This window comes from Dicentrarchus labrax, unplaced genomic scaffold, assembly GCF_905237075.1.
Source record: "Dicentrarchus labrax unplaced genomic scaffold, dlabrax2021, whole genome shotgun sequence".
Taxonomy (NCBI): Eukaryota; Metazoa; Chordata; class Actinopteri; family Moronidae; genus Dicentrarchus; species Dicentrarchus labrax.
Genome location: NW_026136710.1, coordinates 10,172,245 through 10,199,602, shown reverse-complemented (window position 1 = coordinate 10,199,602; position 27,358 = coordinate 10,172,245). Strand labels below are relative to the sequence as shown.

The window sequence follows — 27,358 nt, the reverse complement described above, 5'->3', positions numbered from 1 at the left end:
CTTTTCTTTCTTTTTTTAATAAATTAATTTGTGTACGTTGGGTTCAGGTGGGTTTTCCAAGGGGACTAATTCAGATAGGGTCCAAAGACTTCAAGTGCAGTTTAATTTGCAAATTTGCCTGATCTGAGGAGGAACCAGCCTTTTGTATTTGGGCCTCCACAACATGGTACAAATTGCTTAGTACTACTCAGTTCATCAGTATGTCACTGTACTGTATGTGTGTGCTGTATGTGCCTGGTTATTTGTCTTTTCAATGAATGACAATCACTGAATGCTGCCTGTTTGCTATTTTCCCTGGGTTTTAATTTACATACCAATATAGTGCATGACATATGTGTGTACATTACATGTATATGTCAGATTTATGTGGTGATTCATGTGACAGGGCCAAACATGTACTATTCAGGACTGATGGATGGCCATTATCACTGCCCCAACATGCTTTACACATCCACATCCTCTACTCCCACCTATTGTAATCTGGTTTGTGAGTGTGTGTGTTTGTGTGTGTGTATTCACATTTCTCCATGAGTGGCAATATGTTATTACAGTACATATAATATTTCAAAGGACGGGAAGTAAGTGTCTTTTCTTTACTCTGATTTGAAACCCGGTTTGCGTTTAAACATCTGAATGATATAAAGTGCTGTCAAAAATAAAAAAAAAATAATGATAGCTTGTAATTAGCCTGCACTAGTTGTCAGTTCAATGGAAGACATTTTTAAATGAAAACAATATAACTACATTTACATTATCTGTTGGGTGGATTCTGTTTTCATATCTTATACATAGCAACATTACATTGTAATGGAATTGTTCTCAGCCGTAACGTTCACATTAACACGTGTAACTTTATCACACAAATGCATGCTTGCGTGACATTATATTATTCTGTAATTTCATGACAGCAATTTGCAAAATTCATTCCCCTGGTCCACTTCGAGAGACTGAGATCAATTTAAAACAAAATGTAAGCAAAGCAGTCACGGGTAATATTTCATATTAAAACACTACCTGCGATGCTGTGACTCAAATCATATAATTCATCTCATTCAGCTAATATTTCACTTTGAGCTGCTGATGCCATTGAATAGGATTGGTGTGAGGGAGAGAGAGGGAATCAGTAGACAGCGGAAGTGAGAGAAAAAAAGGGGGCACAGGGCTTGCATCTGCATAACAAAGACAGTATCAAGGAATGTGGAGAAAATGAGGAGAATAAAAAACTGTAACGTGTTGCTATAAATATAGAGAGTGTATGTACTGAGTATGAAGTAGAATCTTATGGGAGCAAGTCATTCACAAGACAAAGCTATTGTTCTTTTGACAAAAGACGCAGAGGATTTGATAAGTGGAATGAGCACTTTGGTGAGATGACATGCAGTAATACACATGTTTAATTAGAGGCACAGGGAGTCAAGTATTATACTCCTGTGAGCTTGGCTTGTCTGGTTAGACTTGGAAGAATGAACAGCTCTGGGAAAAAGTGACTATAAAAATGTTAAATGAAATAAATTTGATCAAGCCCATAATATAAAGTAGGGAAAACAATGGTGATGCATACTGTACAAAAGGCCTATTGGTGGACAACAAAGTTTTTTTTTAAATTGGTGCTAAATTTAATCATGGATTCAGAGAGTAGCTTCTTTCTCTCTTTTTTTCCTTTCCTTGCCTGCCCTCTCCAATAACTGCTGAACTGTGTACTGTATAGGTCGGTTTCATAAATGCTTTTTGCGCTTCGTTTCAGACGCACTCTGCATCTAGAGACACATGTGTTATTTATCCAAAGAGGCACATCAGCCTGGAAGTGCACTTTGCCTGTCATCTGCGTATAATCAGTGAGGTGTGCCTCTAACTGCGGGGAACATGATAAGTGCAGCTGAGAATGCACTTTGCAATTAGCATGGAAATTTTTCTAGCTTCCAGAAGCAGGTGCAAATTGAACAGGTGTAATAAAATGAATGGTTGAGGTGGGGAAGAGAAATGCTGAAATCTCACAGCAGACAAAGTGTAAGTGCAGCACAAAACAACATATGCAAGGCAGCAGCACTGATGTACTTTCTTAGAATAACCACAATACCTGACCAATGTATAAAGCCAGACAATGGGTGGAACGAGAGCTGTTGCTGAGTGGTCATTAAACGTCAAGTTGGTGTTCAGTAAGAGGAAATAGTGCCCTTTTGATAAGATATTTATTGAGTGCATTTGACTGCAGTTACCTTGAGACTATAGGGAGACTCCATCTTCTACAAATCTTTCTATAAAGGTTATTACCCCCATTACAATTTTATGAGAAGTCTAACAGACAAACAAATACATTTTCTCAGACAGAGCTGAATTGTTGCCAAAGTAAATGTTTTCTAACCTTGTTACTGAGTTAATGACTATTTCTTTTGGAGTATCACAGAAATCTAATGTATTTTCTTAGACTTGTGGTCAAGGACAAATCCAACCACTGGACTACATATTTTGAGTTGTGGCACACAATGTATGTCTGTCCCAGAGAAAAAAAAAACAGCTTCTGTTTAGTAATCAGAATTATTTATAATTTCCTCCAAGTGCATGTTTTGAATTGGTAATCTTGGAGCAGGAAGTTGGCAAAGTATGGTCCAAAGAGATGCTGTATTCTGTTCTGGGTCTGGACTGAGACCTCGCTATTTGGTTCTAGTTGGAAGGAAGTGAAACAATCACTAAAATGCTGGAAATGGAAAAGTTAATGCACTGGTGACTTTTTATTTTACCTCGGTTTTTATGGGAAACTTCTTAAGCAAAAAGTGTTGGAAACAGCAGGAACCAAAATATGTCTGTGAATAAGCAGGTCAATGAAATGAACTGATTTTGAATCTTTTTTCCCAACCGTGCCATCTATGTACTTTACCCCCCAACACAAAGATACTCAGATCTTTCATTTGACTTGTCTAGTGTGTCTCAGGGCTACTAAGTTGTTTGACTAGTTTAAACCTGTTGTGTGTTTAACTCCATTGGAACCCTGGCTTGAGTTCAAATCCCTTTACTAGCCATAGTTTCATGTAACCCAGTGTGCAGAGCTGGAGTCTGGAGGCAGGAGACCCACTGTGCTCTCCACTGCTTGAGGGCAAATGGATCAAGACTGTCTGCTTCCCCTGTTTTAAAAATCCTCAAACTGTGCCTTTGTTTTATCTGTCAACCTGTGCCATGTTTGGTGTATTAAAGAGTAGTCCCCAACTGGTTTAGCTGTGGGAACATGAGGCCCTTAGTCCATATAAGGCTGTAGATGTTTCAGTCATTCCAATAGATTTGTATAGATGGATTTTAAGCCCCTTTTAGCTCATAGCTCTTTAGTAATCCCCATCTAAACACTATAGTTTTTCATTTTCAGTCATAGCGCGAAAGTGTCCCACATTATGACTTGCGGTTCTTTAGTACACACTCATGCAAAGCCAATTCAAACAGGTAAAGCAATGTAACTTGTACCACCTGGTGCTGTGTGCTCTGCTAAATTGTTTAAATCCACCAAAGCATGAAAAAACTCATTTGTACCAGCATTCCCTTCTTAGGCAAATAATTTTTTATTCTATGAGAATGATCTGTTTATCTGCCATCTTTTAAAAAATAAGTTTAGTCAATACAAGCAGCAGCCAGACACTTTCTATTTGTCTGGGTTGTTTAGGGCACCTGCATCCCAAAGGTGCCTTCAGGGACAGATGCAGACACAATTGTGCACTAGTGGTATTCAATCTGAAATAAATTTCAACTTAATGTCATTTAGAACTACTTGATTAAGTAGTTCATTATTATGGCCGAAGTAAAATACTGACTACTTTAAAGAATTAGATGAAATTATAGCCCTTGAATTATAGTGATCTTCACAAAAGCGGCCTTCCAGTGGATTCAAAGACTGATCTTACTTGCATTAAATTTTCTGTGGCTCCATTGAATAAAAAATGTGGACTTCTTATAATGGAAGTAATTGTGTATCACTGTAGAAAACACTTACCACTGACCTTTCTAGGACATCTCTATAGTATATAATTTGATTACACCAAAAAAACACAGTAAAAAAAATCCCAAATGATTTAATGATCACTAACACAAATATATGAACGGAAAATCTGTTAACTTGGTGTCTGTTTCCATGAATGTTTTATCCAGTGTACCCTTTATGCTGCACAAATCCTTCACAACAACATATGTTACAAAGGCCTGACCCTATAAACCTAGGCAGACAGATCGTGTGACTGTGTTTAGCCAAGCACAACTATTGTGACCCAAAGGGCAGAGCAAATGAAAAGCATTTCATGGTTACTGTATCAATGTATAGTGTGTGTGTGTGTGTGTGTGTGTGTGTGTCTGTGTGTCTGTGTGAGTGATAAACCTACAGACAGAAAGCGATATATAGGCTGAGTGTGTTTTTCTGTGTGTACTGTATTTGTGCATAGATAGACCCTCATCATCTCTCTGTGATTACAGGAGCATTTCACCACAAACAGCATGTGACTTATCAGAGTGAGCCAGGTTTTCAGAGGGCTGACAGTTTAGGGAAAACTGCCATGGGATAAGTCTCAATCCTCACTCAACCATCACTCTCTCATCCCCTTCTCACACTCGCTCTCTCTCATGCACACACATACACACCTATACACACACACACAAACACATCTGTGCAAACACAGATGCAGCACCCAAGCTCCGCTGAGATCTGAAGCTTTTTCTATCTCTCCTACAACCCAAAAATGATAAAAGACGACCGTTAGTCCCGATGATGTCTCTTTAGAGACACAGAAAAATGTAAACAGTTAAGGTGTGAAATGACAGGTCACAGGGGAAGATTGTTAGTGTGATCTACACCAGTGGAAGGAAATAATAAAATAATGCTTCTCAAAATAGAGACAAAAGAAAGAAAGACAAAAAGGGGATTTATAGGGTAAGACGAGATTCTTAATAAGATTAAAGAAAAAGGCAAGAACAATATACTGTAGAGTTACTAATGTAGTGCATATTATTTCTGTATGTTATTTTGATGATGAGCATGCATGTGTAAGTGTAAATGTGTGTACTAGTTACCGGAAGGTCATTTGGAATATCTGTCCCAAGTTGACTTGCTGGCTTTTGTTGTTGAATCCGTGCAGCATCTCACCAAACAGAGTGTCATTGAAGTGAACATCCTGCCTTGGGCATTTTGGTCCTTCACAGTTGTCTGACTGCAGGAGGCAGGAGCGTCCGTCCCCTGCCAGTTTATACTCCTGCACACACCTGAGGAGAAGGGAAAAGCTGTCAATACAATGTATAATATGTCATGTACAGTATGTGAACCTGTAAAAGAGCATTAGAAGATGGATTGTGGCAAACATGTTGCCTACACTAATAACACTGTCTGAACCCATACATAGATTTTTCCATTTTACTACTTTAATCTACAAATTACTAATGCGGGACACAGACAACTACCAAGCAATATTTTTTTATTAATTATCCTTTTCTGTAGCTTTCCTGCGATTAATACCACTTACCACCAACCTACTGTATGGACACCACCCAGTCAGCATCACTAGTAGAATATATCTGCGCTTTGCAAAAGTATTTATGCAAGCTTGGTACTTTTTCTGGCTCTTATTTTGATAACTTGGGCCAAAATGTCTTTCACATTAGTGAAGCAGTCCACTTGCCATTGTCATTGTAGAGATTGTGGACACAAGCACTCTGCTGGAAACAGATTCCAATGGAGAGAATTCAGCAGTCCTTGCAATCACACACAATTATCATATCTCCTCCATTTATCTGCACAATCCTCCCTTACAGACAAGGTTGAGTATCTGCTGCTGTTGGCTGGCGCTGAGGTTTGGGCTCATGCAGTTGATCAGGTCTCAACGCCTCAGTGGGAAGGAGGACTATGCTGTTGTTGGCAACACTGTTCTGAAAATGCAGCAGACCTGGAGGAGCAGTGTGGCACGAAGGCAAAGCCAGTCTCCTTTCTATAAACCAACCAGAACCAAAAACGCCAACTATTACACTATGCAGTATTCTGTATTAATGCCATTTAATAATTTCACAGTCCAGTTTTAACAAGCAACTAGCCATTGCACCCCCACACTGGACTGATCAATCCAAGAAAGAATCAATCATGGCTTGACCCATGCCACTGTGCAACAGCGATTGTAAGAGTCATTTGTATGTCACAGCTGGTGTGCACATTGATGGGATGAAAATATTTTTGATTGACAAAACAAATTCATCCTCCCGAGGTGCCCTTATTGAAAAAGTGAGTCCAAGTCAATTGTACTGATGGCATTCCAGGAAGTGGACATTGCTGCAAATTGCATTTTGATGTTGGCCTGTTCAGCCATAGTGTAAGGGAGGCTAATGTTCTGGGAAAAGAAATATGCCATTCCACACTGTGGACCTGACACATCTCAAGGAGAATTAGGATATCCTTCACCTGTCAGCCTGCTCTGTTCCCACTTGCCAGAATCTGAAAAGTTGTCAGGAGCTGCATATGGACAAGTATTCATAGTTTCTTTGTGTCAGTCATTCCAGCACTGGGACCACAATGGCATATGAATTAAGCAACTTTCAACGTGGTACAGCATCTGGTTACCAGATCAGTACCTCCAAATTGGCCAACCACATTATACACTTCAGTCTTGAAGAAGAAATCTCCTCTGTCATGACAGCTGCCTCAGTTGTTTTTATTTTACTGAGTTTGCCTCCTTTGTCATGGTCTTCAACAGGCCCACGCATTTCTTAGGAACTATCCAGACTTGCCATTTTCCATCCATCCACCAGTCCCAGTCACCTGGCTCCTATATCCACCTGTCAACCTGTTCATCCTTTCTCAACTAACCCCCACAGTATATATACCATCCCATCTCCCCCTGCTCCTCTTTCCAGCCTATGAAACATGGAGCTTGAACCAGAACCAGAACCTTTAACCTGTCCAATTCCTGTTAACCTGTGCATTCCCAGTTACTTCTGTTAGGACTTGCGACCCATGCCAGTAAGCTTATGTACTATAATTTTCTCATTCAAATCACCGAATTGTTCTTGCCTGGTTTTCTGCATTTGGGTCTTGTTCCTTGCTGCCTTGTACACACCTGCTTGACACCCGCAGAGATGACAGATGTTAGAAGAAAGTAGAAAGTGTGTTGCAGTAGCGCTAACAACAAGCTGACAGTTGGCAAGTACGGAGAAGTTATCTGGTCCAAGATTTCCTCTTTTAAATACCACTGTCAAACATGACACAACAACAGCCTGAAGCTACTGATCCATCTCAGTGTATAAGGGGTAAAAGGTAGTGTTGATATGGTGGGGTGGAACACGATTTCTTTTTAGTACAAACTGGGAAGTTAGAATACCACAGTGTAACAGCATTGATTTCCAGCTGCATGGCCACAATATAACTTTTTTCAAATGAAAACTCCTTGGAGATTACTATGCCATGTGACACAATCTAGTCCTAGGAAAGATGCTCAAAAAGCTTCCAGAGTCCACATACAGCTCAGTGGAACATGTGTGGGATGAGTAAAAAGGCATTCATAGAGTGAATGTATTGCTGAATAATGTGCATGAAGCAAAGTCAGCGTGGTTCAAGGTTCAGGTTGAATCCTTGACATTTTTGATTACCTGCATTGCAAAATTGAATCTTTTCTGCAGACAAACGGGGTACCCAGCAGATACACTGTAAGTGTGGATACTACTTGTATTTGTAATGTTTAAACTATGTAAAATGATTTATACAAGCTTGGCATTAGAGTTGGCCATAAAATACTTCAGAACAGAAAAAAGTGTTCAGTATCTGAATAGGATAAAGATATGATATAGATGTGATTTGGTGATTATGAAGTCAATAGTTACTTTTACTTTTATTTACATATCTCATTTCCTTCATGTGAGTATTTGCCTAAGGATTTATAGATTGAAATATCACTCATGAAGCTTATTCCATGAGAAAGCGGTATTTTCCAGCCTGCAGGCACCTTCAATTTTTCACTGTTAGTTATTCTCACCCGCAAAACATGAGCACGTTGCTGGAACTGGGGTCATCTTCAAGGGGCACGAGCTGCTGGAGACACAGCTGTTCACAGCCTCCATTGAAGCCATCCGTGCAGTCAATGCCCCTGGAGTAGTCATAGCAACCTGAGCCATCCTTCATTGGCCTCAGCCCCTCAGGACACTGCAAGAAAAGAGAGACAGAGAAAGAATGAGAGGTGGTGGGAGGGAGATGTGGAGAGAGGGTGAGGAGGAAGGCATAAATTAGGGAGAGGGAAGAAGAGAGTAAGGCGCAGAGGTCAGCGTGTGCATTTTAATCAGGATCAGGAAGCTCTGAGGAGGCAAAGATAGTAATATGGGAAAGATGAGAGAGGAGAAGTGGGCAGTGGGGTTTTGAGAAAGGAGAGAGAGACTCAAAGAAAGAAGAATGAAAGATGGCAATTATCTCATTTGATAGGACACAGAGGACCTGGAGGTCTTTATGCAATAAGAAAGGAATAGAAATATCAATTACATACTCACAACCTTGAAATGACATTGAGGGCATGAAGACTTATCAGTGTTCGTGAAGTCAGAGGTGAAGGTTGGGCTAATTAAAAATAATGTGCTGTCTGCGACCCAGCAGTAAGTTACTGATATCACAAGACTGTATCACAGGGAAACACTGTGATGTCTTAGAGTTTCAGTTGCAGTTCATTCCATTTTACTTTAACTTTCAGTTTAGCTTTGCAACCTCCACACAAAAAATATCACGTTCACCTGAAAACACACATACACCACACACTCTGGACAGAAATTTGAAATGGAACACTCCAATAACTTCTGATTGGCTAATTTACAGTACAGCATTTAATTTGTGAAGTGTTTTTTTAATGAATTCTATTTCCTCCAGCCTAAGAAAGGCTAATTAAACATGAATGCAACAACAGCAGACGCATTTTATAACAAAGCTGGACTCCATTAAAAATGTAATTTTACTTACCATTAATAACTTGTAGACTTAATAGACTACTGTTCATGATTTGGGTTGCATTATCCATCTTGGATGTAAACAAAAGATTGTTACACAAACAAAACTAAGAGGTTGATGAACTTTTCTGCTGGCTCAGCTTATGTGTTACAGGCTAGCACAGTACTCATGGAAGACATCATTGATGAGTATTGTCAAGTTCCAATAGTTTTTTTTTTTTAGTTATTTAGTTTTATATAATGATAATATGTCTTTAATATTCTTGTAAGCAATTATATAATTAAATATTAACAAAATTAACAAACAACAATCTAAATGTCCCTTCAGTAGCCTAAGCTATTATCTTTCTTTGTCACTTATTATTATGTCTATCTCTTAACTTTATCTAACTATTTTTTCTTTAAGTAATGCTCTTCGATAAAGTTGACAGTGAATAATACTGTAAATAAATAAAAGTGTTTGTGGTAGATAGCACACTCAACCCATAAAAATATGATCAAGGAACTTTTATTGACAATGACAAGAGCAATGCATTTTACTCAGCATTTCATCAGACTTGTGACTAAGTTTGTGGTATTTTTGTCATTTTGTCTTCAGTGTAACCTTACAGGTACAGTTTTAAATACAAATAATATAATATATAAATATATAATGGGAGATACCATTTCGACCAGGAGAGGGGCAAAACTTTTAGCAGCGTTATTGCCAATTTTGGCAGTTTATTACCATCAAACTACTGCGTATAAAAAAATTATATATAGAAGATGTATTCAAGTGTTGATGTTGTCTTAGAAATAAGAAAACTGAAAGAAAACTGTGTAAAGAAAGGCAGTATGCCACATACAGAAGCTTGTGCTTTTTAAGTGAATTTCTTAGTTTCACAGATTGGAAATGTGTCACACTGTGACTGTCATGTTATATATTGTATCCTACTGAGTGGGGCATTAGATTCTGGAAAACAGCACTTATTTAGTATTCACTTGAATGGATGCACATACAGTAATTTATACTAGTTTATGACTAGTTTATAGTCATTATGGAAAATGCTAATCTTTGAATATTTGATGGCTTTGGCCTGCTGGGGATGGAATCCAACAATTAACACTCTCAGGCATCAGCCACAGACTAAAAATGTGTCGCTTTTAACAACCAACACATCAATTTTGTCAGAGCTGCAATTGCAGCTGCAATTTTTGCGAGTACTGATGTAACCGTTTTGTTAGTTTTAAAATGAAGTCTGTAAGATTTCACAGTTTGTGGAGCACTGTTCACCACTTTTCACTGGTGACTCATCAGTGATTCCTTATGTTCTGTGTGCCTGTGTGGGACTGATGGTGGGTGTGTGAGGCATGATGACATATAGTACAAAGTTGTCTGTAGGCGTTGGTGTATTTATGCTACATAGAAAAATAAAGTAGGCCTACTGTTGCTCAGAGTTAAGACTTACCACCTTTTATTTTATTTGTGGGGAAAAATATGGAGGCGGTGTAAGAGTTGAAAGAGCTTTATAAGTGTTTCCCCTGCTGTCAGTGGTCAAATCTCTTCAGATATACCAATTATATGTAAGCCTTTTGTTTGAAAACCTGACCGACTGACAAACACCGTACCTAATTGCAGCCCTATTCACTAGACTGAGTAAGAACATTAATTCTTAAGCATTTCCCTTTTATCTCCCACAGTCATTTATCACCATGGACTATACAGTATATATGGAATACACACTCTAAAGCAAACACTTATTTTGCTGGTGGCTTTATATTTACAAAAGTGTGAATATCTGCAGTTTATCTCATCACATTCCTCAACATTTTACTGTGTGACTTAAGGTCAGTGATTAATAGTTTTATTAGTACAACACATGTCATTGACACAACTGAAAGGCTGATGAAAAACACAATGTTTTCTTCTTTTACTATAAGACTGTGCCAGAAGGTAAAAACATGTAACAATTTTGAGTGAAAATAGTTTTTCGTGCCCTTCAGCACTGTTTTGAATGTACAGATTAGAAAGTGCTAAAACTCTCTTAGACCAATAGAGTCCAACTAACTGATCTTGAATGTTAATACATCTTGGTCTGCAAGGTCCCTGAGATCAGCAGTAAACAAATTAAGATTTTCCTTTGTAATAAAGCTTGGGTCACAAAAGCAATTAAAGGCCTCATTTGGTGGTTTTAATAAAGGCTATGCAATGCAGGACAGGGAAATTAAGAGGGAAATCAACTCAGGAATAAAACGAATAAAACGATCAAACACATACAAAGAGAGGATTTAGCCATAGCTCAACAATGTGAGAGATGTTTAGAAAAGCATTAAAACATATTACTGAGGCCAGGAAGAGAAACATAGGGACTTCACTTTTTTAGTTGGAATAAACATTTATCTGTTTCATTCAACACTTTTAAAGCTACAGGAGTTGTCATTAATTTGTAATGTTTTAAATACTGTGAAAAAAGCTTTTCTGCCAGATAAACTGTAGGAAGAGCTCTGTTGCTGGGTACTTGGGAACTTGTATAGAGCATGCTTTCTCCTGTGCTTTTTCAATTTTTTTGTTAACATCTCATGAGCAATAAAATCTCAGACTGGAAAGCACACCACTACTAAATGTGAAACCTCCAAAGTCTTGCGTGCACTCGGAGCAGCAGCCGCTCTCCAGTTAACGAGGCTTTTTGCGAAACTCATCAAGCACAAGTTTTTAATGCAGCCAATGAACAAACTGGAGAGAGAAGAGGGAGATTAGCTGAGGATGCCACCATCAAATTATGTGTTTCAACATTTAGAAGGCTCTTACATCATGCCAGGCTTTAATTTATAGACTTATCTGCGTTTAATTTTCACCTCCAAGAAGCTTTCATCTCTAATTTATACACTAACAATTACAAAAGCAATCATGGAAATAAATATATGCTGTTTGATGTCATCATAGGTCTTGAGTTTGACGTTTAACAGAACAATTTACAATGCACTAATAGGAATCAGAAGTTCTTTTCTTTAAATTATAAGATTTATTTCTGATAATTAGCCTTCTCATAATTGCAAAATCATGTTTAGGATCACTATCTTATGAATCTCATGAATGACTGCAGTTTTCACACAAAAGGTACAAATGAATCCTGAAATAAGGTCAGATCAACTCTCTCTGCGCTGTAGAAATGTTTTAATTTTACAAATCAAATTGAGCAATGGCACTTTTGATCGCTGCCAAACACTAAAAAAAGGTAAAGTGTGCTATAAACGTTATGCATTGTTCACACATGTCTTCTGGACAAAGTCCCATATGTTCAACATTCAATAGAAAAGCTGTCTGGTAACAAATCCATTTACTATATCTCATGAATGTAATGCTTGCTTCCTCCCCAGAACGAGATTGGAGCCATTCATCACACTGAGGCAGAGCTGTGGGAATAGGTGTCTGTAATTCAGAATTGTCATGCAGGACTCTGCGGTTGAATTAAAGGACTTAAGGCTAGCCATTAGCACTGCCCACAAGCTACTTGCTCTATCTGCTTGGACAACTCTCCAAAGACAGAAGGGCTGGTGGAGGAGGTTTGTATATAAGCAAAAAATGCTTTCAGTCATGAATGCTTCTGTAGTGATTCTGCAATAGGAGCACAATGAGAATAGGCTATGAGATCTGCTGCAGCCTTATAGCCCAACACTTGTTCAAGAAACACAACAACTTTATTGACTGAGATGTTGTTATATAATTACTAGCTTGGCAGCTGATATATATATATATATATATATATATATATATATATATATATATATATATATATATTTATATAATTCTGGCAATTACTTATTATTGAATATATTAAATATTTAAAAGAAGCGACAAAAAGGGAACATTACCCACAAGTGCTGATGTGTGTTTGTGTTCAATAAAATATAATTAATATCTTCAGCTCTTATGACAACACTAAACACTAAAAACACTAAAAACATTAAATTTGATGGATTGGATGTTTACATATTATCTTTTCTCTCTTTTACACCTGCATATCTGTTTTATCCCTAAGTGAAGGCATATGACAGCAGCATAAAAAACTATGTAGAGTTGACTATGTATGTCTTCTCTGGGGGCGACTACAAATGAGAATTTTATGGTGCCATTAAGTACCAGAGTGATGGCATTTCACTCCTTTATATAGCTGGGGGATTAAAAATACAAGATAAGCAGGTTTCAAGAAATCAAAGACAAATGACGAAAACGTAAGTATGCATAATAACTGCACATACATCTCCCTACACATTATATAATTCACATAAATCAACCCTACAAATTAAAGTTCACACATTCTGAATGACTGCTATTCATTTGCCTAATTAGCCATTAAAGTCCTCAGCTTTAATCAGGAACTGAACACAATCTATTGAGTACTCTGTCTCTTAATGATCTTGTCAAAATTAAGATGCCAGATGTTCATGCGATCACACATTTGAGAGAAATACGAGATAATAAGAAAAGTGTGAACAGTCGGTGATGAAGGATTTATATATGGATTTATATATATAGTCCCACTGTGACCTTTAGCAATAGCAACAGAACATGAAACAAAAGCAAGTATAGAGAAAATATGGATTATAACAATATGAGGAAGATGTTTGCTGAGTCCTTCACAAAACAACACGCATACAAAAAAAAGTATTTGAAACAGTACAGCTCTAAATCACACTGACAGGTGCGGTAAAACAATCAAATACTCTAAAAGCATATTTGACAGTCTAATTTGGTTTAGAGGTGGCAGAGATGCATGCCCTGCAGCTCCACTGCTGCTCAAATGGGTTAAATTAGGCACAACAGTTTTATTGCTGCAAAAGCAAAAAAAACTTGCGATGGTGCAAAACAGTCCCCAGTGAGAAATAAGAAGTCTCAACCCAGCTGTTTGTTCCTCATATTCATGTGGATTCATACTTAATCTTCAGTTACCTCTTAGCTATTGGGAATGGTGTTGCCTCAAGGCAAAAAATAGACTTTATTTAAGATAGATTTGGCTTGTCATTTTGGATTTTGATCCTCTTATTTTGTTTTTTGTGCAAATGCTTTACATATGCAGACATACATGGATAAAAACATGCCGCCTTGTTCTATCTCACACAGGCTTCGCTCTCTAACAGGATGATTTCATCTTGAGCACTCATCTTCACATCTCTGCACAGTGAAAATCTGCATTTGTATGCTCAGCAAATCAGGAGTCCATTTTACACAATGGAGACTGACTGTATTTAAAGGCCACATCGTCTCTTTTTCTCGTCCACCTGTCCTCAGTGGTGACAATACAACAAATGATTGTGAGAGTGAAGGATAGCTTTATCCTGTGACTCCATCAGACTCTGCTGCTCTCAGCTCAGCTTGATTGCCAAAGGCACTTAAGAGCTGCTGTTATTTGCTTTCTTAGATGATGAAGACCATAGAGACACTGTAATGATGAGTTCTGGTTGTAGAAGTAAAATATTAACTCTGTTAATGGACACGCATTCACTTTCTGTTGTGTAGTCAAAGCTAACCTTTTGAGTAAAAGTGGTTGGTTTTGATTAAATTATTTTGATTCATAAAATATACACATTTCATGGATTTTTTTAAATGAGCCCCTGAGGGAGAGATATAGAGACTGACACCTCCTTTTAGCTTTCATTGAAGGTTACTAAAAAATAGCAGCAATATACAACACTTTACTGTAACAGGTGAGCAATAAATATTTTCTACAACTCATCATATCTCAATCTTGCCACAACGAATAACAGATAGTATCTGTATTTCATGTCAAAAACCAGCCCACCTTTATTTATTAACTTACTAGAAGAGAGAGGAAATTGGAATACTAATCTTTCTCTGGGTATCTTACCTGTTATTTCTTAATGCAGTCAATGTTTGCATTTGGAACTTAGCCACATTGAATTGAATGAAACTGATTCCAATTCAGAAACCTCAAATTCAAATAATATATACAATATTGAAGCCACCATGAGCGCGAGTGTCCCCTTGAATGAGTAGAATCTGATGCATTTATGACATTAAACTAAAGCACTGCTTCAGTTGTTCACTGATGATCTGGATTTTCAACTATTCTGCCTTGGATAATCAGTGATGTGCAGATTAGATAATATCAGTATACTGAAACAATATGCATTAGTTATACTGTTATGCTGCAAATACTAATATTTCCCCCTGAAGGCCTTACTGAACTGTATTCCATTGTACACAGACCTAAACTCCCCCTTTGGCTGCAGCAGCTTTATTTGCATTTCTGTGATACACTGAACGACACACTTGATCTGGCATTTAACCAACAGTGACTACTGTAAGGATGAAAGAATTATTACGATTTGCTTTAAACCATAAAGCATTAAAATGCAGTGGTAATGAGGTAAACGGAGCTGTGCAGCGGAGCAGGGGGAGTCATGATGCTCACTTGTCAGCAACACAGGACTGTGGGGACGTACAGTGGATGGTGGGAATAGGGGATGAGGGTTTGCACAAAACTTTTGTTTGGTGGAGTTGCCATTTTTCTTCCCTGCTGACTCTTTATGCAAACCAGAGGCAACCAAGCAGAAATCTGGCTCCACACTGACAACTCATCATTTAATTCCTGACTTTTGGAGTACACCACACATTATAATAAACTCCTGCATACTGGGACAGTATACAAGCATCTTAAAATGAGACTGGAGCCAACAGTATCTGTCTTCTCTAAACTGTTATAAACAACTGGTGTTTGACAGGCCAAAATTAAACTTTTTGATAGAGGTTGAAGTTAAAAAATACATCTTTGTCAACCCTGCATCCAAACAACGTTACCAGAGATGTCCCAAAAGGGACATCAACCGATGAAAGATATCCCACTAATATCCTACCATCTGCTCAGCCTCTGAGTTCTTCCATTAGGAAGACAGATACAGTAGTGGGATATAACAACGTGCCATAAAGAAAAACATTACACCATTTCCTAAAAGCACAGAAACCACAGTATGCTGCAGTTGTCAAATTTAAACTTTAAAAATGGCATGCCACCAGAAAAATCCATGTTTACAGAGTTCTGAACTTCACAGAGCAGCCCCGGGAGAGTTCACCGGGTGCATCAGTAATACCCCTTTCTCACACAAACACAGTGGATGACACGGCACATTGACCACAGGTTCTATGAGAATTTGACCATTCATTCCACACCACTGGCTAAATGCTAGATTGTTGCTGTTCACACAACCCACATCTGCCCAGTGAAGCTCCCTACACTTCTCTGCTATTGTGTCGCAACATAATTAAAAGAGGCCTCTGAATTTAAATTTTTATATTTATTGCATTTAACATGGCAGACAGTGCAGATGATCTGGTCTAACTTCATACAATGTCTTGTCTTTTCCCCCATATGAAATATTGGTACAACTTAAAAGTCCAATTCAGTTTTTCAATTTTCAATTCAATTTTATTTGTATAGTGCCAATTCATAACAGAAGTTATCTCAGGACACTTTTCAAATGTCTAGACCGAACTCTTTAAAACATTAATTACAGAGACCCAACAGTACCACCATGAGCAAGCACTTGGTGACAAGGGCAAGGAAAAACTGCCTGTTAAAAGGCAGAAACCTAGGACAGATCCTTCGGCTCTAGGTGGGTGGTCGTCTGTCTCGACCAGTTGGGGTGAGAGAGAGAGAGAGAGAGAGAGAGAGAGAGAGAGAGAGAGAGAGAGAGAGAGAGAGAGAGAGAGAGAGAGAGAGAGAGACAGAGAGAGAGAGAGAGCGAGAGACAGACAGATAGACAGGTGCACAGCAACAACAGCATTGGCAATGGCAATCTAGCAGGATCATGGCAGGAGGCTCCACCAGGATCGATAAGAACCTGCGAGACCAGTGTGTAATATTTATGAGGATCTATGGGCAGAAATTAAATATAGAATTCCTAAGTATGTTATCATTAGTGTGTAATCACCTTTTTATCTACCGACAAGTCCGCACTATTGATGGTAGCCCAGAAGAGACTAACTAAGCACTGATGCTAGATAGGGCCATTCACATTTATTGTGAATTTCACAGCCATCATTGTTTCTCCTACATGCTTGGGAGGCAGCAGTCTTTAGTTGGTTGCAATCTTCACTTCTAGAATTCCACTAAATCCTGCACACTGGTCCTTGAAACTCCTGTTCCAAGCACCTTTTTGATGAAGAGAGATTTGTGGAAGAAAGATTTACCAAAAGGGTAATAACTAATGCTGCAGGATGCTGGGTTAGTTGAGATACATATTACGTTCCTGAAATGTCTGGTGTTTGAATCTGTCCAGAGAGTTTTCTAATATTCTTTTGCTTCATAAGGAAACTGTATTGTGCATTATCTATCAACCTTACAATCTACAGTAAGGCTCTGCTTGGAAAAAAACTGCCTCATTACCTCTGATCAAGTTAAAGCACACATTTAAAAAGTCAGGTCAAATAACTTTTTGTTATTGTGTTATCATGTTTCAAAATAATTATTACAAGTTAAAGTAATAAAACCAATTAAATCACTTAATTCACTAAAAAGATTTTTGTAATTACGTATGCAACACATTTTTGCAATTGCAACAGAATTTTGTTTATTTGTGCTTTCATATTTGATTAGGGGTCAACCGATATGTTTTTACAGTTTCTTTGATATTTTATTTGTAATTAATCAGACGATAAATATTTGGAAATGCTAAAAATTTGCAGTAAAAATGAAAATCCTAGTGTAAAAAGTTTGAATAACCAGTGGTTTAATGTGTGGAATATTGACCCCTATACATTTTTTTTTACAGATCATAATCTTAGTGAGACTTCCTGTTAATATAATATATACAAACTTCCTATCTAAACATATTATAGCCTTTCCTCTTTAAGCTATTTCAGTCACAATTATTTGCACTGAAACATTTCCAGTAACAACTATCCTTTTCACACGGTGGAAACAAAAGTATGAGCGATCATGCAGGCTGTAATGTTAACAGCAAAACAACGTACAGTTTTACCGAGCACATTGTACACTGTAATGTATAACATGAGCAACTGGTGTTTGATGAGCCAAGTGATGAAAAACGAAGCGCTGGCACAAAAACATTTCTTGTCTAAAATCGCTAACCTGCACGTACAACAGCTGTTGTTATAAGCTGAGGTTAGCGAGCACAAGAATAAACCACCTGTCATCCTCTCCGGCTCTGCAGCAGCAGGAAGGGAACACAAAAATGGAATAAGCAATGTCTCCAAAACTTCAGCACTGGCTCTGACTGGAATTTAATTCTTTGGAAATGCATTTCAACTGTCTTAAGAGCAGCAGACAGCCTTGAGGGACTGACTCTGATAATGGATTTTAAGCCCTCCATGTGGCATGTCGCTGCTCTGTGTTAGCACCCACTCTGACAAGGGTGGTTAAAATAACACCAACCCAAAAAAGTCAGAAAAGAAAATAATACCACTGTGTCTGTGATCCTCTGAGTTAATCTTTGAAGACTAGAAGGCTTTGCCAGTCTCTTTGTCTACATGCGTATTAATCAGCCACACACGGAGGCGTGAGACTGTCCTGAATCATTTTTGGTAATATTTCATACAACATTTATACTTTCTGAAAATGTGAGTTGAAGCTAAATCATTCCAAACCCGTAGGTGAGCTTGAAAGCAAAAGGAATTTGAACAAACGTGAGTATGTATGCATTCTATTTACTTCTCTTTCCCTTCTTTTGTTTACTTAAGGTGGTAATTCTTGGCAGTTCTTTGATATGCTTCTGCTTGAGCTGAGAAAGGAAAAACATTGTGGATGTGTATTTGCTTATGCATTCGTGTGAAAATTGTTTATAAAATATTCCACAATATGTCCAGGGGTTTGACATGGAATAGAGTTTCCAAAGGCTTCATAGCACATACTCATTCATATTTTATACACAATCTCTCCATTGTCTACTACTTTCCACCTCTGGATCTAATAAGGATTCTTGGTATAGGTTTAGTATGGGAGCAGTCTCCAGCCTAGTATGGGATGCAAACGCTACTGCCTTGGTGAAAAAACATGGTTGGAACCACTGTTACAGATAGAGAGCTATTTCATACTATCAGTAGCAATTACATAAGACATGCGTGGATTTGTACATTCAACAGTAATACAACAAAGTCCCATGTGAAAGAGTTTTAGTTAATAAATGCAAACATACTATAAAATGGGTTAAATTAGGCACAGTAATGTTAAAGTTGTCGCAAAAAAGTGATAGCTAATACCATTAAATGTTGCATTTATGAGAAGAAAATGCCACTAATGTTCATAATTCTTGACATGGGTTTTGGAGTGTATTGCTTATTCCATTCTATGTCACAAAATAGACAGAAAAAGGCATGAGATGCGTGAAATACTTGCATTGGTTGGAAGCCACATTTAATTGTGCCATGCAGGGAAGAGTGACACAGTGCACCATTGCTGTTCATGCATATTATTTTATAAATTATCCATATTGAGGGTGCTCGGGTCGCACAGCAGAAGAATGGCAAACAACTGCAGAGACCTAGGGTTATTGTAAAGTGTTATCATATCATCAGTAACAAAATTATGAACATTAATATGCCAACAATTTTGGAGCAAAAGGCAATTACCACTATATGAAGAAGAAAACACATCTTAGACATAAAAAAACAGCCATAAGCTACTAAATATGTCAAGGGTGGAAATTTTCTTGGTTCTGATGAATGATGGGGAATATGACTCAGGTTTATTAATATGGAGTAGTCGTCATGGTAACACAGTGGGATGTAAATCATGGGGGATGAGTTGCAGAAGGCAGAATAACTTCATCTATATATGTATATAAAAAAGATTAAAAAAGAGTCTTGCTGAAAATGTTACAAGCACTAATAGGTATTTAGTTTATTCTATAAAGTCTATTAGTCATAGCATACATAGTCACTTGACGACAGTCTCAGGAATGTTATTAATCATTTGTGATTAGTGTGATCAGACCAGTTCCACTGAGAAGGTTTTCATGAATATTCTAAATTGATTTTTTTTGTGAGCAAACCTTTCTTTATTTCAGTTCAAAGATAAAGAAGAAGGAAGAAAAACAAGAGAACTGCCGTATCAGTGTTTGTGTTTGGTCGACACAAACAACGAAAAGACCAGTCGATTTATAGCCCCGTCCAAGCTCTTAATGACTCGCCAAACCATCCTCCAGCAATTGAGATGGCTCATCAATTTAATTACTTTACAACCCAAGCCCGCCCCATGCTGTCAAAAGCCTGGCACTGGAAGTTTCCAGTCACCCTGTACTCGTAAATATGCCAGGAGAAAGCCTCTTTTGCACTGAAGTTTACAATGCTACATCTAAAATCAAACTAGGGTTTATGAATCAAAAAGGGACAGTTCCATTACCAAGTGTAATAAATATGTATTCAAAATACATTTTCTACAAATAATAGTTGTATCCAAATATGTAAAATAAACATATTACAAAAACTGTTAATAGCATTACTTTTACTTTGCTGTTGTTGTCAGTGGACCAGTTGCTATTGATCCAAAGTTATAAACAGCCCAGCCACATTGGGTGACTTGATACACCTTATGTTGTTAATCTTTTTTCTAAATTCTGAATGTGTATGAAGTTACTGTAAGTTCACAGTGTCATACCGTAACCGAATTTAAGCAGACAGTATCATAGTGTTAGAGGTTAAGTCTTTGTACAGTAAATACAGGGGCACACACTACCACAGTAAATTGCTTCTAACCCCAAGCCCCACAGTGGCCATATGTACACTAAAGAGCATACAGTAACACCAAAGCATACTAATTATGGCTGTAAACAGCACATAAAATATAATAGATTGCTGGAAATATCACAAAAGTCGTGCAATATAGCAGATGGCATGCACATTTAATGAGTGGCATATCTTGGGAAATGAACATTAAAAAAAGGTGATTATGTAAATGAAGGAATATATACCATGTTTTACTTCAATATGCAATGAGTCTTTTAGCTGCAACGTCCTGCAATAACTACTGAGCAGCACAAGCACTGGTCATTATTTGAACTTCATTAAAATTTGATTTTTTATTATTTATTTCATTAATTATTTCGAGGGAATTGGCTATTGTTTGTCACTTATCTGTCTCATGATTCCAGAGTTTTCCAGTGTACCCAAAACCTTTTATAGGTGCACAATAAATGGCTAAAATACAGTACACGGAATGTGTCAAGCTTGAATGCTAGCATGCCCGGACAGCATGCATCTTTTACTCCAGTGTGTCTAGCCAGACTAAAAGTGTGTGGCCCTAGTCTGCTGCCCCACTGAAATCGGTTGTCAACACCATCTGAGCTCTGATAGCTAGTTAGCTACAGCTCAGTCCCAGTTCAGCTGACAGCAGGCCAGGATTATAAATGTAACTACTAGGCCTGTTATCAGTAGGTCTATCAGGGGAAACAAATCTCTCAAATAGACAGACAGGCAGGCAGACAGACACACACACACACACACACACACACACACACACACACACACACACACACACACACACACACACACACACACACACACACACACACACACACACACACACACACACACACACACAGGTAATTAAATGGTAAACATTTTTATTAACCCTGGCCTTTTATTAGGACAATACATAGATGAATTTAAGCCACACTTACCATGCAGCCAGATGACTCTAACTGTCTGTCAGACACACACTTGAAGTTCTTCTTGCAGCCACCATTATCTTTGGAGCAGTCACGGACGGGCCCAAAAGATGCCAGTAGGTCCTCTACTGTCTCAAAGTAAGTGGACATCATGGCCTCTTCCCTAGTATGGAAGAAGAACAATGTTAAAAAGAAGAAAATGTGGATGCCTTTGCATATGTGTTCACTGTGTAAATGAGGACGTACTAGTTGAAGTAATGACAAGTGAAAAAAAAAAAGAATGTTTGAGCAGCTGAACATAATCCCTCACCACCTGGAAATCAGTCTCTCATAACCTTGCCGCTTCTAGTGCAATTAAGAAGCTATTCATGCTTGCACATAATGTCACAAAATTGTGATGTTTTGGTGGCTTTTACCCTACCACCTGCAATTAATGACTACTTGTAATTTTTTCAACTCATGTTTTTTTTTATATTTTTCCGAAAAGCGTATGAAAGTCAGCTTAATGCCTAAAATATTAACGTAATGTAAATTTGGAAAATGACTAACAATAATAGACCTGTTATTGAATGCAGAAAAGTTTTTGTTTCTTGACAGGACAGCTGTACCCCGTGATCTTTAGCTTCATTTTGTGACTGACAGTGCAAAGGCAGTAGGTAATAAACTCAATGCAATGGTAGTTTAAAAAAAAGGATGTACCCTAGGGCTTATGCTGTGCTGCAGCAGTCTACAACTTTTTTAAATAACTGTTCTAAAAGGTTCAGTGCAGTGATGTGTGCAGGGGTTCATCCTAGTTCGTAGTGGGTCCTATCTGAGACTAATCGGTACATTGACATTAATTAGACATGTTTGTCACAGTGTGTTGATGGAGAGCCTAGGGAATCAGTATTCTCCATCCATAAACCCTCAGGACTAATTCAAGGCCAAGGCATTCAGGCCCGCCCTATCTGGCAGAAGAACAAAAAAGGAAAAGCACAGACAAATGAATGCATACTATCAAAGATAAATAGAGGCAATAAGAGGTAAATGGCAGAGTAAAATTAATTTATTTCTCATTTCTTCATTTCTAATTTGTTAAACTCAGTGTATTGTATTCATGCATCTATTTTTCTTTTGACATATAGGATAGTATAATAAGGATATTCTTTATTTGTGGAACATCTCTGGTATTTTATTACATCTGCATAATAATGACACTTTTTTCAAATTACATTTATTGTTCATTTAGACTTAAATTTGAAATTGGCTCATAACAAGTATACAGATATGCTAGCGGCTCTGTGAAGCTGTTCTTGGACACAGCGGTGGGTTGAGATAAATGCTAATATGCTGCTTTAGCAGGTTAATGTTTATTATGTTCATTGTATTAGATTAGCGTGTTAGTAAGTTAACATTTGCTAATTAGCTCTAACCACAAACCACAGGTGAGGCAGGCTGATGAGAATGCTATTAGTATTGCAGGCATTTAGTCATAAAACAAAGTACTGGGCACATGAAATGTTTGACCTAATGATGGTGCAGGGTGAAACATTTGTTATTACGATTAAACCAGGGAGAGACATGAATGTGTGTACCAAATTTCATGGCTATCCATCCAGTAGTTGTTGAGACATTCCTCTCAAAACCACCAAAGTCAACCTAAAGAAAGCACTGAAGGGGAAGTCAGGGGATGACTAAACTCTGAAGTTTTCATTCTTTGGCAACTATGAATGTCCGTACACAATTTCATGGCAATCCATCATAGCAATAGAGTGGACAGAGATAAGCCTAGACCAAAGTGGTGCACCGACCGACAGGACGACATTGCCCTCCCTAGAACCAAAAAGAGTTGAGCAAATTAGTATGGTTTCATTTGTGTGTCAGTCACTCTGACACTACCAGGTCCACTACTGTTTAAAAAAATCCACATAAACAAAGGACAAATCTATCATTTCTGAATGCTGGATTTTTATGCTTTCCTCTGAGAAATGTCAGCTTGACCAGTGCTGTGTAGCTCAGCTGCTGTGTTCGCTTCAGCATGCTCAGCCATGCCCATACACTGAGCTCTGCATGCCTGCTGTCAGAGTGAACGAAGGGGTAAGCAACCCCTGTGTTTTTCTTTGCAAAGAAACAAAAGCACTGTCTCTTGCAATGGGACCGCAGGGACCACAGTGTGTTGTGAGGGCGACTTGACTCTACAAACAGCAACAAGATCTCATATGATGGGAAGACAGATGCCCTGCTGAGCAAGGAGAATTTTGGAGTACTGTCACTGTCAGTGTTTGTGTGTGTCTTTGCCTCTGTGTACTTGGGTGCTTACGTGGCAATGTCCTTTCAAAGAAGATACTGAAAATAGGGCCACTGAACTAATAATATAAATATTGATGTTGCTGTTAATTTGATTACATGTACCTATATAACCTCTATTCAAGGTGGATATGAATCCTCACAAAGTCATTTATTTTGCAAAGTTTCTTCAATGAGCAAAGATGGCAAAGTGAACTATTATTGACTCAGTATTCACTGTTACATTTTTGTTAAAAGAATTGTATATCGTGACCTTGTCATTGGCTTCAGGAAAAGATGAAAGGCAAAGCATTAAAATTCATCAAAAAGGCAAGACTGCTCTGTGCACAGCATTGACAGAAATACCTCAAATATTCATATCTTATTATTGCAGGTATATGTGGGCAGACACATTTTCAATAACAAAATAGTATCTTTTTCTTTTTCATAGTGGCTGCCCATGTTTGATCGGCATTTGGAATGCTGTATAACATCTCACATTGTTTTGAGCGAGGGATTCTTCATTTTAAATATTTGGTTTTCATGTTAGATTTATGGCACATCAGCCCATAATTGGCACATCTTCCTTGTGTGAGCGGTGAGGTATAACCACTCACTGACAGCACATTGGAACTGTCCCCTTTGCAAAATCAAACCTTTCCTGACACACTGCTGTGCTAATAGCAAATCAATCACTGTCACACACACAAAGAAAAAAACATCTACAGAAAGAGCCCAGAAAGAAATCACAGTCCAAATGTATATATTCTTAAGGCATCTGTTTTTTGAAAGCAAAGTAAACACTAGCCCTGTGGTGTTGTTTGTCCGTAACGTTATTAATGGCCACCAATGTAAATATATGCGAATGAGCCATCCGATTTCAACATTCATTCAAATGTGCATATGAATTACATCAACTTAACAGGGGGAAAAAAATTAAAAAAACATATATCCCAGAATGGTTTTAGTTTAAGTTTGCTGACCACAAAAGGAATCATGAAAGAACAATATTTACATTTACAATATTTTAATCATTTCAGAACAGACCCTTTGTTTAAACAATACTATAAGACTAGAACATTTTAACATAGTTAAAAAAACATTTAACATTTTAACATAGTTAAAATGTCACCTCTGTTTGCAACTGATTAGGATATGTTTTATGGTCCCTAATAGAGGCTGTTGATGTGGTTATGGCAGACCCATTATGCATTAGTAGTATTGATGTCATCCAGTAATTCCCAGTACTCAAAATCGATGCACTAATGCAACCCTCCAAACACCCTTTTTTTCTGGCAATATATTACAGTTTGCTGGATTTGTGAGCCGATCTGCTGAAGTCAAGCATTTTAGAAAATGCATGCCTTTCTTAAGGCCAAATAAACAGAATTTGTACACAGGATGGGAAATTAACCTTTTGGTCAACCAGCCACAGTCGCTGGAGGATATCTCAAATTCATGTGTTTAACTGTATTTATTTTGCTTTGTTTGGGTTAGCATTTATCAGATAGCCACAGGATATTTGCCCTGTACTCTCAAAATACATAAAATGAGAAGGCCCAAAAACCTCTACAACGTTCACATTTGTTTTTTCTTCCATATTTGCTAGGATAGATGGTGGAGCTGATAATTATTATTGCCACTCAACCATCAATCTTAAACTGTTATCCTATTTTACTAAAATGCAAAAACAGGTCAGAATTAAAGAAGTTCAGCAACAATAATTACACATCCCTTTATTCAGTTTACAAAAACAAAATGGATTAGTCTTCTGGATAATAAGTGGAACACAGGAGTCCAGTGTCTAGATCCTTTTCTGTAGCAACTCCACTCATTAATTAAGTGCTCCCAGGCAAACTGACAGATGAGGTCATCCTTGGTCTACGTCAAGATCTGGTCTTCAGTTGTTCCACACCTCCAAAAGAAACAGACTGAGGGCTCATTCTTAATATAGTAGATTCCCAAACCACTTCAACTGTCTTATTGTGGAGGAGTAGGGGCCTAAAACCAAGGTCTTCTTTGATTTTTGAACCCTAACATGTGGAGGGAGGCCAGACCCCTTTGTGGACTGAATAGAAAATCAAGATTTTTGCTTCATGTCTCCACTCTCTTTTCACAATCATGCTCTGATACTACAGTGTTAGTACATCTGATATTTAAGACTAATTCTCCCTCCTCCTGGGTGGTTCAGGCTCATGACCAATGGGCCTTAGAATTGGGGATATTGATGTGTCACATTGTCACACTCAAACTCTTGCACATACATCAGAGATCACAGACCACTGAAGGCAAAGAGCCAATATTATCCAGATACAGTGAAAATTCAACCCTATCACCAAAAAAAACAAAACAAGAGCAAGGTGCACTCTTGTCAGACTTTGATGCCCACATACAATGTTCCTGACATAATGGCAAAAAGAAAATATCTCCCTTGTGTATTGGAACTGAATGGCTCACAACCTGACACTCCCAAATCACATCCAACAGGTTACCTAAAGGAACACCGCCTTTTTCCAAACCAGAAAACTTAGGGAATCAAGAAAAGCAAATTACAGTGACCACGTGATTATCTATTTGGGGTAAACAAGCTAGTAAACTGTTCCAGAGCCAAGGACAAACGGTAGAGATCAGCCCAATACTTACTAGGCAAAGGTTAGAGGAAGAACAGATTTAGTCACTGTGGACCTCTGCAATAAAACCTTGCCCTTAGAACATGGAATGTAACCACTCTTTGGGGAAAGTGCCTGATTTGGTGCGTGAAGTTGAGAGGTACCAACAAAATGCAGTTGGGCTCACCTCTATGCACAGCTTTGGCTCTGGAACCAAACTCCTTCATAGACGGTGGACTCTCTCCTACTCAGGCATTTTCCATGGCGAGATGTGCCAGGCGGTTGTGGGACTACTGACAAATCACTGGCTGGCTGCTGCACAGTTGGACATTCTCCCGGTGGATGAGAGGGTCACCATCATGTGGCTGCGTAATGCAGAGAGAAAAACTATTACTATTATTTGCGCATATGCGCTTGTTTTTCGTTGCTAGGCAACAAAGGCTGGTTAATTGTCACGCACAGTGGCCGAGGTCATGAAAAATCCCACAGCTACACAAACTATACGCCTAAATTTGAGACATGGGAGCTGGACATTACAGAAGTTTATTTAACAAAGTGTGCAGATTTGTTTTGAATGTTGATGAAGCGTAAATGCATGTTAGAAATAGCTTCATGTTATGAGCAGCAAATCCATTCTGCAATTTCTGAATCATTTTAAGACAGTTTAAATAGTTCATAAGGATCAAGGTTCAGCCAATGAGTCACAGATATTATAGTCACAGATATTCAGGACATTCTCATTGATTGGGCCCATTATCTACTTGGGTCAGGGTTCGTGTACTATATAATCTTGAAGCAAAAACTGCAGTATTTGTGATGCTAATCTCAATAGCATCTCTTTTTAATAGAGGTCTGTGAAGCTGATCCCATCCACTAGACCCAATACCCAACGGAGGGCACTCTTCATACAGGGGTAGGGTGAGTATACGTAA

At 38.1% G+C, this 27,358-nt stretch overlaps 1 protein-coding gene across 2 annotated transcripts in view; it reads right to left on the bottom strand.

Moving 5' to 3' along the window:
* LOC127370511 (astrotactin-2-like) overlaps positions 1–27,358 on the bottom strand; it is a 249,299-nt gene that overhangs the window by 76,959 nt on the left and 144,982 nt on the right. For both annotated transcript variants that reach the window (XM_051412637.1, XM_051412638.1), the window contains 3 exons: positions 21,565–21,715; positions 7,980–8,146; positions 5,041–5,229 (listed from right to left, as the gene is read on the bottom strand). In XM_051412637.1, coding sequence (XP_051268597.1) covers positions 5,041–5,229; positions 7,980–8,146; positions 21,565–21,715 — 507 coding nt within the window. The remainder of the gene's footprint in view (positions 1–5,040; positions 5,230–7,979; positions 8,147–21,564; positions 21,716–27,358) is intronic.